At 41.2% G+C, this 17,941-nt stretch overlaps 2 protein-coding genes across 4 annotated transcripts; one reads left to right on the top strand and one right to left on the bottom strand.

Moving 5' to 3' along the window:
- Positions 1-2,636: 2,636 nt before the first annotated feature.
- Positions 2,637-7,081, bottom strand: rfesd (Rieske (Fe-S) domain containing). Of its 2 annotated transcripts, XM_084347860.1 has the most exons (5): positions 7,015-7,081; positions 5,909-6,070; positions 4,475-4,509; positions 3,894-4,183; positions 2,637-2,723 (listed from the first exon to the last, which is right to left on the bottom strand). In XM_084347860.1, the coding sequence occupies exons 1-4, from the start codon at positions 7,022-7,024 to the stop codon at positions 3,896-3,898; spliced, it is 495 nt and encodes a 164-aa protein (XP_084203986.1). In that variant the 5' UTR covers positions 7,025-7,081; the 3' UTR covers positions 2,637-2,723; positions 3,894-3,895. The 2 variants fall into 2 exon arrangements, with proteins under 2 accessions (XP_084203986.1, XP_084203985.1); XM_084347859.1 differs by lacking the exon at positions 2,637-2,723 and having other exon boundaries at positions 3,608-4,183.
- A 1,133-nt stretch (positions 7,082-8,214) lies between these two features.
- nudt2 (nudix (nucleoside diphosphate linked moiety X)-type motif 2) lies at positions 8,215-16,461 on the top strand. Of its 2 annotated transcripts, none has more exons than XM_084347798.1 (3): positions 8,215-8,312; positions 9,375-9,516; positions 9,606-16,461. In XM_084347798.1, exons 2-3 carry the CDS (start codon positions 9,390-9,392, stop codon positions 9,926-9,928), a joined length of 450 nt encoding a protein of 149 aa, XP_084203924.1. In that variant the 5' UTR covers positions 8,215-8,312; positions 9,375-9,389; the 3' UTR covers positions 9,929-16,461. The 2 variants fall into 2 exon arrangements, with proteins under 2 accessions (XP_084203924.1, XP_084203923.1); XM_084347797.1 differs by having other exon boundaries at positions 8,216-8,264.
- The last annotated feature ends 1,480 nt before the right edge of the window (positions 16,462-17,941 follow it).

Below are 17,941 nucleotides of genomic sequence, written 5' to 3'. Positions count from 1 at the left end.
GAGACACAAAGAGAGAGAGACACTGAGAGAGAGAGAGGCAAAGAGAGCGAGAAAAAGGGGGGAGAGAAGGGAGGGACAAAAAGAGAGGGGGAGAGAGACATAGAGAGAGAGATGGGGGGAGAGAGAGAGAGGTCGCGCCTGACTCAGCAACACGCACGCAAGCATACACACGTAGAAGCAGCGCGCGCCACCACCACACACCAGCAGCCTGACCAGGACGAGCTGTGGACGTGACAGTGTTGATCCTTTCACTCTCACACTGTTTCACACCTTGTTGTCATATGAAGGCTGACAGCTTCACCTCTGAACCAGTCAACAGCTTCACCCTCTGCTGAAAATCAGTGAGAGCCACTCAGGGATGCACCATATGACTGATATCGGCTACATATGAGCATCAGTATCATTTCAGCCGATAAATAGAGCCCATAATATGGAGCCAAGTTGCTTTCATTGGCTTCAAACTTCTGTAAGCGTCTTCTGTAACCACACTTGCATGACTGTTTTTTGTGGATGCTGCTGTTTTTGCCTCTTTCTTTCCTTCAGGCGCTTTCCTTTTCATGCTGTGTTTAGCAGTAGAAGACATTACTGGGAGCGCTGGAATCATCCCTGGTTAATGTAGTTTAGAAATGGAGTCCGCTGACATAAACGACCAGAAGTTCAACAGAGCCCCATAAGTGGCTCATATTTTCTCACTACACCCCCTTCTAACCCTCAGGTGTGTTGAAACTACAGGTTAGGAACTTCTTTTTAAAAGTGCAATATATTTGAATTTTTAGTCGAAACATTCAGAAATTAACTAAAATGATCAAAAGAATGTGAGGAAATAACTGTTTTGATGTTGCGACGTCTAATGATGCAGAGATATCTACTGAAGATAGCATGCTAACCAGCTAGCCAGTCACGCTCCAAAGCCCCAAAGCCAAAACACCAACACTCCCCTGCTGCTCCCCGCCCCCCTCAGTCCAGACCGCTACCTAAAGGCAGCTACAGTTTGGAGCAGTTAGCAGTTACTCTGTGATGTGCTGCCCCCTACTGGTTTGGAGTATTGATTTGACATGTGGCCAATTCTTACATATTGCGCCTTTAAAATAATAATAATTTGAAAAAAAAATATTGGTTATCTTATCAGTATTGGCCATTAAAAGCAGGTGATCAGTTAGCGTATCGGCTGGGAAAAATGCCTCCCTTGTGCCATTAACTCCCATTCTCTTGTCTCACAAAGACAGACACTGAACTCCTCCACATGAGTAGACACAGAAAGAGTTGCCAAGAGGTGTGAGCATGGGGTGTAATGTTAATGATAGTGATAATAATAATGACGAGTAAGGAGACTATTTTACCCACATAGCATGGAAATATAAAATACTGTAACTGACTTTGGGGGTGATTTACTATGTGAGTCAGTCGAAGATAAAAGGTGATAATGAGATCTGGTGGTCCCTCTTGGACAAACTCCAGGGCTTCCAGTGCGTGTGGAGAGGAGGAATGGCTCCAGCCTTAAAAAGGTTTAATCAGAGCCTCTTGTGTCATTCACAAGCATGATGAATAATGCAACACATAAAACCAACAGCAAGTATTTAGGCCTTGGGTTTGAATGCCCTGCATCATTGTAATTCCACGCTGATTCCATGCTGTGTAATATTCTCCCTCTGGAGTAAGATGCACTCACCCTGTGAAGCAGTTCCCACTCAGATAGACTCTCTTTATTTCAACAAACGACTCTCCACTTGACATACTGCAAATGACCACCTGCACATAATGGTCCACGCCTTGTATTCTCAATTTCGCAATTCATATTTTAATATTTCATGTGCGGTAACGTTGCACAAGTGCTCAGCCCACTCTTTCCATGTAACCCACGGCCGTGTGCATTTCTTGATTGTATTCGAGGCGTCACATAGGCCGGGGCTTCAGACTGAGATGTGAGTTTGCCGCAGGCCAGCTTCCGAGAAACCAGCATCCTTCATGCACAGAGGAAGATTATACCCCTTAGCCTTGGTGTTCTCGACCCATGGCATGGGCCATGTCACTGGTAGCCTGCACTTTGGGGAACAGAAATAATCTGAACGTGACAGCCTGTCGTGACTCTTTACATCAAATAGTTAACAAATATGCTAGCAAATTATTATAAAACACTCACCTTTGTATTTTTTTTTTTACAACCAAGATACGATGGGCTCTCACTGGACTGAGATTTTACTCCACAGTGAAGGAGGAGACATCTCCAGCCTTGTTTGTGCCAACCAAAGCAGGTATTTGAAGCCAAAACACAATTAAACATAAAATAGAAACTTTAACCTAAAGAAATGTTAAGTTGCAATGTTTCTTTATGTTGTTAATTTATGTTTGTTTAGGTTTCATTTTCTATTTCTCTCTTGTCACAATGCTGTGCTTATGCTCTGGTTAGGTCTAGGTACAAAAACCACTTAGTTAGGGCTAGGAAAACATCATGGCTTGGCTTACAATACCTGTTTTGGTGGCCACTATCACGGATGGAGATGGTATGAGTTCCCGAAAAAAATATCCAGTTTTGGTTGGCTGGAAATGTCTGCAGGTCTCCTTAAAAAACACTGGCTGTGACGCCACAAAAACAAAACAAAAACAAAAACAGCTGCAAATGTCCTTAAAAATATCCACTGGCGTGACTTGAACTGACGTCAACCATCTGGCTGCCTTGTTGGCTTGTAACAATGCCATAACACCACCACCATCCCCTCCTCTTCCTGGTGTGAAAGAAGGCAAATAAGCATTTAATGTGAACGTAATATGCCACGTTTGGTACACATGTCAACCTTGGACACATCTGTGGTTTGCAGAAACATTAACTGCTAACATTATATATGAGGACAAGGCTGAATTGCCAATATTTATTCTGGCAGTGGGGTAGTTAACAGAAGATACTATCAAATATGCATTATGGGAATTATAGGAGGACGAGGAAGGAGTAATCCTTCAAGTATGACAGTGCCACAACTAAACCACAACACAGCAAAATATAACAAAGTCAGGTTTAGAGATACTGTTGACATCACGAATAAGAAGGGTTAATTTGACATGGGTTAATTTGGAAATGCAGAGAGTTAGATGAGAAAGACAACTGTTGAATGTTTTAAACAAAACCCTGAAAATGCAAAAATCCCTGAGGGCCGACCTTCATGCCAGCCACAATACCTGTGTGAAGCTGCTGTCAACGCACCTGTCGACAACCTCAGGGATTAACTCGGTGCCCTCTGTGACGTTTTCTTTCAGACTAGCTGTAGGATTTTTTTTTTTTTGCCAGTGAAAAAGAAACACATCACAAAACAAATCCCAAATGCTGGAATGTGTGCCCTCTGATATTCATGCTGTCTGAGGGAAGAAACATACATGGACATCACAAAAAGTGTCCAGTAATGTGGTATGATCTTATTATTCTACATTAACGATTTTCCACTTTACGACTTGATGGATCAGCATAAACCTTTTTATCCCATTGAGTCGTTCAGTGTATGCATAATACATGAGGAATATTGAAATGCACGGGGATACACCAGTGTGGGCACGCATTCAGCTACCTTGTGCCACTGCCCAGTATGAGAACAGAGAATCAGAGATCAAATTTCATCCATAAAAAAAGTTTATTTAATGGGCTACATGATAGTTTCGAGCTACATGATGGTTTTGAGTTTTGAGATGCATGTGTCGATGTAACATTTATCAAGTAAAACATCTGAACATCATGTAAACAACAAGAAAGCCCCTTAAAAATGTCATTTAAAATTCTAAACACACCCAAACTCATTTAAAAAAGCCAATTTTTTAGGAAGCCATAGTGATTACTTGAAGTAGAGCACTAACTGTATGTCTGACATCGGGAGACTATCGGGATGCCCATCCTCATCCGTCTGCATTACCATCAAGCTGTTTCCTTGTCTTCCTCCTCCGCTTTGGCCCTCTCTATCTTGCCCTTCTCTCCCTGGTAGTAGTCTGAGTCAATCCAGCACGACTCTGTAGAGAGCCTGACGTAGACATCCCCGTTGGTCTCGGTGACTGTGTGGGTCCGCTGTTTCACACCCTTGGAGTACCATCTGGGCACAGGCGGCTTTTCCCTGGGGTCACTGGCCTTGTAAATGCCCTCCCCTTTGGCCAGAGAGATCTTGTACTTGTGCCTTGGACAAACAATGCACATCTTGCCATCAAATTCCTGTGAGTGTGTTGAAAGAAAACAGGTAAACAACCTCATGTGGGACAAGTGTAGGTCATTTAGACCCGACACCATTAGCATAACATTATCTTAATGTTATGCAGGTTTGATATGTTAATTATCCTCTATGCCACAGCCTTGCAGTTGCCTTTAAGGACTGTAGTGCAGATGGAACAGCCTGTGAAAGCATGAATTCAATAAAAACACAAAAGTGCAGTCCAGTTCTTGAACTTAAATGGCATTTTGGATTCTCTATTATCTTAAAAATTTCATAAGATTCGTAAATCTCACCTCAATGTCTCCATTCTGCAGCATTCCCCCAGAATCTGTCACAAGGGCACAGGATCAGTGTATTGCAGAATAAGCAAACAGTTTACAGTACACTAACATTTTGCTGACTGGACACACTTTAGAGGTAATATGTGCAAAAATGTCCTATGGATAACAAAGTAGTTCAGCTCAGTGTTAAATGTCCCATGAAAGCAACTTTGGATTGGTTCACTAAAAGTAAGCAATTGCCAACAACGCCTTTGATCAAGAGATGTGGACTCAAGTCATTGTGACTCGGCCTCGAGTCACTGTTTTGATGACTTGCAGCTTGTCTCGACAGAAACTAAATGACTTGGACTTGGAAAATAAAGGAGACATTATATATTTTTTTCCTTTCGCTCATAGTTTTACTGTATGTTTTAGTGCATGGCAAAGATCTTGAAAGTAAAAAAGCCTGTTGCCCGCACCAACGGACGCTCCTCTTTCCTATAGAAAAAACTGCTCCTGAAACGCCTCGTCAGGAGTCCCACCTTTATTTCTGTGACTTTGTGACATCACACTATGTCACCATGTTATATATTTGCATAATTTATGCCTAGTGGCTAGTTTGGCATGTAAGAATTGGTTTAGCGCAGCAGCTCTGTTGTTGTTAGTGATGTTGGGTCAGGCATTGTGAGCTGACCAATCAGAGCAGACTGGGTATTCATGAGGGGGACCTTAAAGAGACAGGAGTGTTTCAGACAGAGGAAATGGCGCTGCAGCACTGGGCAGTTTGAGAAAACTGATGTGCTTTTTGAGCACTAAAGCATGTACACCTATTCTAGTAGTAACCCAAAATAATCTATGAACCTGAAAATGAGCATAACTCGTGACATGACTTTACCTTAGACTTGATGACTCGAATGACTTGTCTGTGGTCATTTTATGTTTCAGTTTAGTTTTTTAGGTGTTTTGTAGTCCACAACACAGAAGATCCGTGTATTTTCATACTCAGAAAGTCAAGCTTTTTTGGGCTTCAAAATGCCACAGAGCAGCTTTCATAGGCATGAATGGGGCTCCACCTCCAACACTGTGTCCAGATGTAATATAACATCTTTGCTGCTAACTGTTGGAGGGATTATTAGGGATTATTATAGGACTGAGAAGAAATTAAGAAAAAAATATGCTTTCATTCATGTTTTTGCAGGCACTAATACCTTATCTTTTTCTCTTTAAAAAGACCGGATACTGCAGGAGGGGAAAAAGTGACTTGACTTGGGACTTAACTTGCTCAACTAAGGACTCCACCAGACTTGATTTGTCCAGGAAAAAGGACTTGGGATTTGCTTGAGACTTGATTGAAATAACATGTCTGACAAGAGCACATATTGTTGGATAAAGTTACAGACTCACACACTTTCACTTTCTAATAACCAGCAGCTGTTTACAGCACAGCACAAGAGGGACGGTACTCACGATAACAGTAGGAGTCCATAGCAAAGAAGGCTCCCTGGTGGTGGATGATCAGTATATCCCGACCGTCTAGTGTTCTGAAAGTGCGCTTCGCTTCAATCAGTTCATCCTTCTTCCCCACAAAATGGAGCTCTCCGTTGGGCTGTCCCAGGCCTTTGAGAAATGCTGTTTGGATGGCAAGCAGGACATATCACAATTTAGTATTTATCATCAAGAAACACTTTATTTTGCTTTACCAAATTGCAAGAATGGTTTTAAGGATCCTGCAATCAATGCCATCTGTGCAGCACAGTGACTGTGCTGTATTTCCAGGTGAGAAGTGCAACTTAAGTCCCAACTATACATGAAAAGTGTGGCTTTTGGATTTGTCACTGGGATTATTGTGTTGGCACCTCCCATCACAGTTGTCAGCTTAAATTAAGTCCACGACTCCTCCAGAACATTCAGCTTGAAGAATCCAAGCAAGGACTTCTCTTGGCACTTATCAGCTTTACACCGAACATACTCAGACCTGCAATAATAATCCCTAATATCTGCCTCATCGTGTCTAGTTAAACCCTAAAAACAGTCAGATCCCTCAGCAGATCAGAAATGACACAAGTGGGCCAAATACAGTGACATAAAATATACATTTGGGTGTCAAAATTGTACACTGGCATTGGTCATCTAGAGAGGTCAGTCCTACATTCATGTTTAATCTCTGTGACAGTCAGTATATATCAAAAATATCTGACTGGATGTAGGGAAACCTGACCCCCAAGTGTGATTCACGTAAAGCGGAGTGGAATAATGAGCATTTCAGTGCAGGCTGAGTAAGCACAGTAGTAGTAGCAGTGAAAGTCACGTGTCCTGAGGCCTCAGGCTAAACCACAGACAACGACATGAAGGAAAGAAGTACAGAAGAGCAAAATAATTGTTTATGTCAGGAAAACAATACATTACAGACACAAAGCCTTTAGGGACCAATGGCTACATTTGTACAATTCCTTCAAAGTTACATGATGTTATTGCATCCTCCCTGCCGGTCTTTCTGTCTGTCTCTCCCTTTTTCTGTATATTTTTTACTTAAAAATTATAAACAAGTATTTTGGGTGAGTTCCTTTCTTTACCTTGAAACATAGCAGCGGTGTTCTCCTCCGTCAAGCTGAACAAGTGTGCTGCTGACAGCTCGGCTTGTGCGGGAAGGAGGCCCCATCTCTATTATCTTCAGACACAAGCAGTCTTCAGTTGGCCCTATCTACACTGGGTACATTTCTTATCTGTCTCCCGCAGGCACATCAGCTTCTTGATAGTGAAGAAACACATACTTTTATCATCAAACCATTTGTTTAATCTGGCAATGTGGGAGATTTATAACAGGATGAATCCATTGAAATCAAAATATAAATTGATATTATTTATTAAGCCATTTTATTCACTTCACCTGGTTTGTGCCCCTGAATTATTCTAATTCCTATCACAATCATCATCTGCAGTTGTAGCAGTAGTAGTGGAAAGCAGAAAAGTACATGTACAGTACAATTTTGCCATACTTGTACTTTACTCGAGTATTTCCATTTTCTGATACTTTATACTTCTACTCCATAACATTTCAGAGCACAATAATTTACTGTAAGTAATGTAATGTGTTTTTTATTTTTTACAATATTTGACTTTTGCCACATTTATTAGCATTGCTGCTAGGTTTATAGTTATGAGCTACTTTCAATACACAAAATATACAATCAAGATAAAATAATACATCATTAAAGGTGCAATATTTCTGAATTTGTTACCCTTTTGAATTCATACTCCAAAGAAATAGGGGCTAAGGGCTAACTGCTGCTAACCAAGCCACCCGGACAAGCGCCTGGCTTTGAAGCCAGCTTTCCTGGTGGCCAAACTGTGTAATTACATTGTCACGTGATTCACTGCGGCCCATAAAGACTTTTTCCCACCAGCTAATTTGTGAAGGAAGCGTCTGTAAAGCGGTGGATAAATTTTTTTTGAGCATCACAACCCCCGTAATAACGTCATAACTGGAGTCATTCATCCAATAAATATAACATAAATAAAATAACAAATAACATAATACTATATAATAAAACATTGTGTGTATTTAACATAGCTATATCAGTACAATATAATATTATACCCCACTACAGCCATTCTGCCTGATGACTTTTACTTTTGATATTGACGTTTCACATTAGGCTACTAAATAAGGGATGTGAATATTTTTGTCACCACATGCAGTCCTGTAGTTTTGTTACAGCTGCTGTCAGAGCATATTTACAAAGCGGAACTGTTTGCGTGCGTCTTCTAAGAGCACCGGACTCATTTCTCAGTGCACCGCTGAGTTCCGCAGTACTCTCAGATGGTGAGAAACTATCTGCGCCCAAACACATCTTGTCACAGTGAATAGACCGTAAGTTTCTCACATTCTTGAAGTTAAGTCAATAAATACTCGTCACACTTTGCCTCCGCAGTGACAGTAGAAACTATAACATGTTCAGTCCAGTCACTAAAGTGTTTGACATGTTTCCTGTGCGAGCAGAGAAGTAAGCTAACTAGCCTACATGCTGGAAATCTATAGACACACTTTGCTCTACTGAAACAGTAAAGCTGTTGCAGCAGTGTTGTACATGAGCCTGTCAAACTGTTACATCGCTCACAGAATCAGCACGAGCTGCAGTGTGTGCTAATCTTTCTTTGGCAGGCTCAGGCTAACTCCTGTAACACTGGTGGACTTTGTTTCAACTGGTTGGCTCACCAGCAAAGGCTCAAAGTAGGCCAGTATGTTAAACAGGAAAACCTGCGCTTAAAGGTTTAGATTTGCAGAATAAGGGCAGCTGGTGGCATTGTCCAGTATGGTGGCTGTCATTCCCATGGGGATGTGTAGTATCCATTATTCTCTTCGATATGTTGTAGGAAAAAAGGTTTCCTTCTTAAAAACATAATGACATCAACATTAAATGTTAAGCATTGTTAGTAAACCGAACTGATAAAACATATGAACATGTACTGTGTAAACACATGCACCTTTACTGGACATTTGTAAAGGCGTAATATTTGATGTCATCTACCATTTCCCACCTAAACACGGCCTTCACCTGTCCAATAAAATAATCTATTCTACTTTTATATGAATTTTAAAATGCTGATAAGGTTTAAAAGGCATTAAAAGCTTATTGCAGTGGAATCCTGGACCATTGGTTGTCAGCCTGTGGGTCAAGACCCTCAAGAAGGCCGCAAGTTAATTTCCAGGGGCCACCAGATGGTTGTGGAGATGTAGATATACAGATTTTAGACTTGGGAATAGTTTCACATTACATTGCCTGTACCAGTGTTATAATTTGCCTTTAAAATTTTATTTATGGTGTTTGTGAGAGTCCAAGTGTGTGCACAGGAGTTCTGATTGGACACACACAAAAAAAGTTTCATGATTGCACCTGGAACAGTGTAAAACAAAATGTGTTTGTCTGTAAAGTTGTTGAACAGGGAGATGGCGCTGCGTGCTTGTGGCTTCATCATTTTTCGTCATCTAGCCGGTTGTGTCCCTCCACCGGACAACATCGAGTACCTCCTCTTGCAGACGTCTTATGGGGAACACCACTGGACCCCACCCAAAGGTGTTTACACGTTCAAAAACAGTACATTTATGATGTAAGTGATGAAGATATTAACGAGCTAAATACAACTGTAACCTGTTCACCATCAGGTCATGTGGACCCAGGTGAGGACGACCTCACCACAGCTCTGAGAGAGACCAGGGAGGAGGCAGGGCTGGGGGCGGAGCACCTGCGGATGATTGACGGCTTTGTGCAGGAGCTTCGCTACGAGGTGCGAGGCCGACCCAAAGAGGTGCTATACTGGTTGGCCGAGCTGAGAGACCCGGGGACGGCAGTGACATTATCTGACGAGCACCAGGACTACCGCTGGGCTCGGCTGGAGGAAGCCTGCACTCTGGCTCAGTACAAAGACCTGCAGGACACACTGAGAGCAGCACACAAACACTTGGAGGCTCAGCAGAAGAAACAGTGATGAAGGAACAGTTTAAAAAAGAGAGACTGAACTGGCATCTGGGACTCTCAGACTTAAGTTTAGTAGAGCACACACTGACAGTATGTCTGCAGTTTATGTCTATGTCTCTACTGTACTGTATCATGTAAGGCTGAGTAGAGTCCCTTCTTTCAAAACAAAGATGAGCAGGGAGGACTGTCTGTGTCTTTGAATTTTCTAAATCATATGTAATTACATCAAATAGTAATTGTTTTAAATGTAAATAAATCAAAACTTGAAGGAGAAAAACAAAAAGATGAATACCCTCTCATCACTGGAACAGTATAAACCTGAACAGAGGGATGTTTTATGTTTTAATACTGTCTGTATTTTAAAATAAAATTAAAACATACAGAAGGGTGGCAGAAGGAAAAAAGATAAAAAAGAAATAGATTGTAGGCAGTTGATGCTGCCACAGGGTGGGGACAAAAACAAGAAATCTTTACAACACATCAGGTGCACATTTGCTATCTGGACTATAAATACTAACTGCAGGGTGTAGAAGTAATGGCTCTCAGCATCCAAATAAAAGTGAAATACACCTACTACTTTTTGCAAATTAGTCCAGTAATTAAAGCCAGTAATGGATATCATTTTATTATGTTAGAAACTATGGTCATAAAATGTGAGAGGAACTATTATGATGCACTGACTCTGGGTCTCTGTAGGTATTATCATAAACTACAAACAGTGAACAGCAGGTTAACAATACTTTTCCTGGATCATATGCTGAACAATATGTACTATATAGCCCTTTATATACTAACGAAGCCATTAGCCAACAGGCAGAACTGCTGCATCATAAATTAGATTGGACAGTGGAGACATCACCGGGTCTTATTTACTGTTCGTGGAGTCTGTCCGTGATTGATTATGGTTTTATGCACAGTCAGCATGGACACTATTAATAATCAGGACAAAATCTTAAACCTCAATAACAATTTAAACCTGCTGTGAAATCAACTACGAACCTAAAAAGCTGCAGGTAGCACACATACATTCGATCCAAAGGGCTCGTTGTCTTCCAAGCAAATGATTAAACCCCGACCCGGGTCACTGGTACTGTCACATTGTACTATATACAGGAACATGTCCTGCTCTCAACATCATCCTGCAGGATTACATTAATAGCCTCCAACTTCAGTGATGGAATAAGGGTAATTAAAGAAACAAATGTCTTCTTTCAACTCATAAAGGAGAGAGGACTTCAATTAACTGCCATTTGTCTTCTGGGTATTTTAAGGACGCACAGGAAACATAAAAACGGCAGTTAACACGGAAAAAGTATGTGAAAGTGGCCAAAGTAACTTATGTCTTCCACAAGGAATACACTGTATACTTCACAGTATACTTAAAGGGAACACTGCAATGAGCAAAAGCGGAAAAGCTGCTTTAAGACCCATCGGGGAATCATTGAAGCAGTAATTAATATCATGCCTGGTAGAGCATAAAAGCTCCTCTTCCATTGATAGAGGACAACTAATTGTTCTGAATTGAAATTACGCCTCTCCTCATGATTAAACATTCACTCTGTAACTTGGTCATGTATCATCTTGTAATAAGGCATTGGGTATCTTAAAATCATCCCTGTGCATTCAGTGACATAATGAACTTTAATTAGGGTGTACTTCTGGATAAGACTGTGGTGTAAGTTTGGCCATTAAGGGGCCTCGAAGGGTTTGTTCTTCAAAGTTAAGAAAAAATATACTCTTTTACCACTTGCAGTACTAAGCAATGCAGGTAGCTTCGGTGGGTAACTTATTATAACGCATTCTTCTTCCTTTTCGAAACCTGGGGCCTTCATTACCCACAATGCAACTTAGAGTGACATCACTGGAGGTAATTTATCAGATTACATGTAGCTTGCTCTGGAGCCACAAAAAGCTTTATACTACTTATTTTCGGCATATGCAGTAGTACTCCTCAAGACCTGCAATCACACTTTACTGTGCAAAATTGATGGCTTTACCTTTAAATCAACTGTATTTGAGTGGCAGCAGAAATCTCAGAAACAGATATCTAAACTTAGGCATAACCCCAGTTCCAAAGTTGGGACACTGTGTAGAAAGTAAATCCTTTTCAACCAATAATCAACTGGAAACGTACAACATATTTAAACGTACAACTTTTAACTGGCTATCAAACATTCTCAATTTAATACTGATGCTGCTATATGACCTACATAAGAAAACAAGATCATCAGCGAGAGGATTGGCTATTTCTATGTAGTTATTATAGTTACACTTAATTCCTCTGTCTGGATGAGTCATAAAATTAAAACAGTTTTTAATGGCTGAGTGCTGAGGATGAACTGAGCAGTGCCTAAGGAAAGAAACTGCTCTGTAGTCTGGTGGTACAGTGCGGCACTAAAACAAACTTTACTTTGTTTCACCATCGTCATACTACAGTTATTGACCTCATCGCTATGCATTCTGCAGCTGCTACCAGAGGCCAAAGACTTGACCAGCCGTCAAATTTGTACTCAAAAACAAACATAGGGCAGCATATCACAAAAGTCACTACTAACTGCTGCTAGTTAGCTCAGTTAGCCGTGCATGAAGTGGTGAAGTGGTCTGGACACCACTAGCACAGGAGTTTAGGACTTGGATGAGCCAGGGCTAACTGGTTAGCACGCTAACTTCAGTAGATAACCTGTGATATAAAGCACACGCGTCATAACATCAAAACTGTAATCTCTCAGTATTCCGTTGATAATTTGCGTTAGTAATTTTTGAATGTTGTTGCTTTCAAAACAAATGCACACGCTAACCAGATCAAGATCCTTGTAGCTGCTTTAATGTTCAAACTGATAAAAACTTTGTTTTTTGTAAATAAACTAATTCTGGGTTTGACGCCTGCAAAGAGTACGAAGAATTGGCGTCTCAACTTTTTTTTTAATCAAGGTTGCATGCTTGACTATATAAAACTATGGGGTAGGTTTTCATGTTATTTGACTGAGGCAACAATTTAAGATAACAAATCTAAAATAATCTATTAATCCATGTAGCATGTAGTAGTGATCAGGGGTCAATGGCACAATAAGGTGGAAACCTTTCAGCAGGCTTCAATGACATACTGTTTTTATTTTGAATGATTTTCCAACTTAACCACAATAACTGTACGCCTCCATTTGCATATCACCCCTAATTTTACTCCAAAATCCAGCTTGCTGTGTCGTCTGTTTTCCATGACAATGCGGGCTTAGCAACAGATATCAAAGCTATACTGCAAACAAACCCAACAATGTAACTTTTTTTGTTTTCTTTTACAATAGAAACTTTATGAGTGACATTTGCATCCTCACAAACACAAAAATGATGAGGGAAAAATAAGATAAAACCAAAGAAGAAACCAACAAGGACAGCATTAAACATCAATAGGTGTGAACACATTGTGGTGGCGTCGTGGACACGCGCAAGTCAGTCCATTAAGTGTGCGTGACCACGCTTCAAAAAATACACATTTGTGCACACACACATGCTCGCACACACACGCGCGCACACACAGATTAAATGAACTAAATGATTTCATTCAGTCTTTTCGTATGTCATAGTGTGTATGGAGCAACGCCTCAACAGCTCAGACTGTAGACCTTTAGTGAGTCATTTCTTAGGTTGAGTTGGGGAATTATCGTCATCCCTCAGAGATTAGAACTGTTGCTCTCTTCCCTCAAAAGGCCTGCTTAGCTTTTCTCCACTTGCCCTCATTATAAAAACAAGGCATACATTTCAGTAAAGAAGAGGAGGGTTTGAAGATCAAACGGCTCTAAACTGATCATTGGATTTCTATCATAAGGGCTAAACTATGCCGAGACTTTACGCTAACAAATTTGGAGGCAAAAACTGTTTGACATTTTGGGAAACACGCTTATTTGCATTCTTGCCAAGTATAAGATGACAAGATTGATACCACTTTAATGTGTGTCTGCTAAATATGAAGCTAATGCCAGCAGTTAGCAGTTTAGCACAAAGACCGGAGAGAAAGAAAAAGTGTCCAGCATCCTGCTTCAACCACAACCTCTCTATTACCTTTCATTTTTAATTAATGGATTAAACAAACAAACATTTCAATTCATGAGCTTTAAAACCTTTAGATAGACTGGGCTAGCGGTTTGACCCTGTTCCAGCTAAGATAAGCTAACTAGCTGCTGTCTGTTGCTTCATATTAGAAGATTATGAGAGAATAGGTCAAAACTTTGGAAAATACACTTTTCTGCTTTCTGACAGAGTTAGATGAGAAGATACCACACACATGCCTGTCCATTAACAATGAAGCTACAGCCAGCGATCGCTTGGCTTAGCATACATGTAATGGGGAAATGGGGAAAACCAGCTAGCCTGGCTCTGGCCTATGTTACCAAAGTAAGTATCTATGTATTGTGTTGCACCGATATCTACTGCAGTTAGCATGCTAACCAACAGGCCCCAGCCCGCCCTGTCTACCACTCTGGTCTCCCAGTCTGGACTGCTAGCTGTCTGGATCGCTACCTCCACGACTAACTGAGCTAGCTAGCTAATGGCAGCTACAGTTAGCAGCAGTTACCAGTTACTCTGGTGATATGCTGCCCCCCATTTGTTTGGAGTGACCTTGCTTTGACTACGTATTGCATCCTTAAAAAGTGCTGTTTGGGGTTTTTTGTTGTTGTTTTTTTTACCACTAGACAGAGCGCGGCTGGCTCTTTTCCTGTTTCCAGTCTTTTTGCAAAGCTAACAGGCTTCTGGCGGTAGATTCATATTTAACAGTTGGAGGTATCAATCTTCTCAATCTAATTCTGCAAAAAAAATTTTTTTTGCCATATTTATATGTCAAACTAGTCCTACTACACATGAGATGTGTGACTACGACTTTACTTCTTCTCTATATTGTGATGGGTGGGCAAAAAAATGGGGAAAACATCAAGAAAAGTTCAGAATCTCTGGCATCTATCCACTTCCTGTTGTGCCTTGATATCAAATCCATTAACGATCCGGTTCAGGAGTGGATTTCCCCTCAACGTCCTCGACCAGATCCAGTCTGTGAGCCTCCAAAGCACAGGGCCAGGAGGAAATGTTTCACTCCTTTGGCTTCACATTAAAATCCAAAAGGTGTCTCTTACGAGTTCATTCAGACAGCGTTTAATCCACCACACCATTTCTCCGTAGTCTTTAAAATGAACGGTTGTGGGGCTGTACTTGGTTTCCTTGGCATAAAATCCATCCATTTGAATCAAAGGTTTGCGCCGTGCTCTGTTGTGTTGAAAAGGGCAACAGATTCATACCCGCAGCCATAAAACACAGCTCACAATGTGCGGTTTACTTGACGTCCTACAAGTTATAGTCACATTAGGCTGTTCAGTGTGTTCAAAAGTTTAATACTCAGAGGGTGTTTTGTTGTTTGAATCAGTCAAATCCTCAGCCAATCCAGGCCTCCCAAACACAGCACTGGAACGCAGTGCAAACACACTGGACATTTTCTCCACTGGGCCAAGTCCAAAAGGTCATTTGGGCAAACTTACTTGTGTGACAGAAGTCTGCACTGGTTCCACAGAGACAGGAACAATAAAACCCTGACGTTGTAGTCAATAGATGAATAGTGAATGTAAATACAGGCACGCACGCACGCACACACACACATACAGATAACAGGCAATCAGGGTCATATTCATTCAAATGCAAATATGTCGCTAAGCTGCATGTTGATTTCGTCCCTGTCCATAAACAGACACTGTATGTGGTGTAGCACAGTAACAACGTCCAATTTTCACTAAGTTGCATTTAAGCTGAAGTTGGAGTCACAGCGCAAGAACGTAACAGTTTCACATCAATCGCAACATAATGTGAGCATCGTCTCGAGGAGAAAAGTCCCGACGGTTGTGTTTTGATTTCTTTTTCAATTTGACTCTAGCCTACCAAGAAGAACTTAACGGACCCTAATCAGGACCAACAGCAACACTCTGTCACGTGTGAACACGCTGGCGGTGGGATTGGAGAGCTTCAGTTCACTCTCTGCCCCTCGAAAAACAGCGGGCGATGCAGAAAGTAAGAAAAAGGAGGTGCAGGTGAGGAGCAGTTTTGTGTTAAGTTTCTCTTTGACTGGTTTTTCTCTCTCATCGAAAGTCCATTGAGGCCCTGAGGTTTAAGAGGCAGAGAGAGGCGAAGGAGGCGACGTGAGAAAAGGTCTCAACCTTGTTCACCCCCCTACCAAATGACGTCGCTTTGAGGGATTCATGAGGGAGCAGTTGTGACGGACACCACCCGAGGTGGGTCCAAGAGGGTGGAGTCACGGCAAGAGCCTGTTTTTGCGAGTTCAAGTTGATTGCATCAAAAGTCGAAAGAGACAGGCGCGAGAGGGACAGAGATATTCCGGGACACACTGATGGACAGTGATGCCAGCTCATCAACTGCTTAATGAGCCAAACAAGCAAAGTGTCCGTTAGCCATTAGACTGTCTGAGCCATCCCAGGAATTACAAGGGACAAGTTAGGGAGGACAGAATGTCAAACAGCTAAATGAAAGATTAACATAAAAAAAACAAAACAGCAACATGTAAAGACACGGTGGGTAGAGCCGATCTTTGAACACATACAATCTGACGTGGACTAGCCAGTTGAAGAGCTGGCCAGCTACAGAGGGGTTCAAGAGACCACCACAAGGACAGTTTGTTTTCATCATTTATCAAAAACTAAGACAATCTGTTGACTTTGGGGAAAGTTTTCAAATATAGAATTATTTAGAACTGATTTAATTTTTATCTTTTGGGAAATGCCTGTAAGTAACTGAAAAACTGGTTTATGTGATGGGAAGATTTTCTGAAATGTTTGTCTCATCGTGTATGCAGTATAATCCAAATATCAACACGTGTATGCTCCTGCACAATGTTAATTATTATGGTCCATTAAAAGGTACAATTTGTAAGATCGTTGGGATTAAGACTCAACAATCAACTATCTTACAAACTGGACATTTAATTAGCAACTAGCTGTTACTGGACTGTGATTAAATGGTTTGAACCAGGGACCAGACAGACATAAAGATGGCACCACGGTATAAAAACCAACATCTTTATAAGACTGAACAGCGTCTGCATCCAAGATGCAAGCCAACGCAACAAAGTCCTACTCAAGCTGAAGGAAACCAACAAACTCTAGCAGTTACCAAACCACTTCTTAAATGGTTTAGCATGAGCTGCACAATACTGAACTTTCACTGTTAAAGACTCGTTCTTTGCAAAAAGCTTCATGGTTGCAGCCAAGCAACTGACAGTCCAGAATGTGCGGTTGCATGACAGTGTAATACAACAATCTAGAGTTAACCACAATGAGGGAAATATTTATTTGTGGGGATGTTTTGCCTCATCTGGAGTCAGTAACTTGCACATGTTTTGTCACACACTGACCCATGGAGTAATAGAACTGAATTTAAAGGTCTGGTGGAGAATTTCGGGGCATTTAGAGAAATGCATTTTACAGAAATGGAATACAATATTCATAATTGTGTTTTCATTTTTGCATTTTCTCCTGAAACTAAAAACTGGTGTTTTCATTCCCTTAGAATGAGCCTTTAATATCTATAAAGGGAGCAGGTTCTCTTCTACAGTCCGCCATGTTGCACCACCATGTTTTACGGTAGCCCAGAAGTGACAAACCAAACACTCGCTCTGGAGAGGGCCTTTAGTGCGTTTCACAAAGGAGGGCGGTTTCGTTTGTTGCGATCTGCGACCTCACCGCTAAATGCCACTAAATCCTACACACTGGTCCTTTACATCAGTGTTGACGAGGATGGATCCTCAACCTCCTCACCAGGGACATTTACAAACGTGAACTTTAATATAACATGACAAACACTCTCAAACTGTGCTGGATTCATTTAAATTCTCAAACTCTGCCAGAACGTCTGACGCCTAACAGAGCGCAAGCTGTAATTAAGGCAAACGGTGGAAACGCCAAATTCGGACTTTGAGTGAAAACAGTACCAACAAACCTTTGCTAAAAACCTATGTAAAAGCATCTGACAACTA

This window comes from Pagrus pagrus (genome assembly GCF_965226575.1).
Source record: "Pagrus pagrus genome assembly, chromosome: 3".
Taxonomy (NCBI): Eukaryota; Metazoa; Chordata; class Actinopteri; order Spariformes; family Sparidae; genus Pagrus; species Pagrus pagrus.
This window is presented reverse-complemented; position numbering and strand designations above follow the sequence as displayed.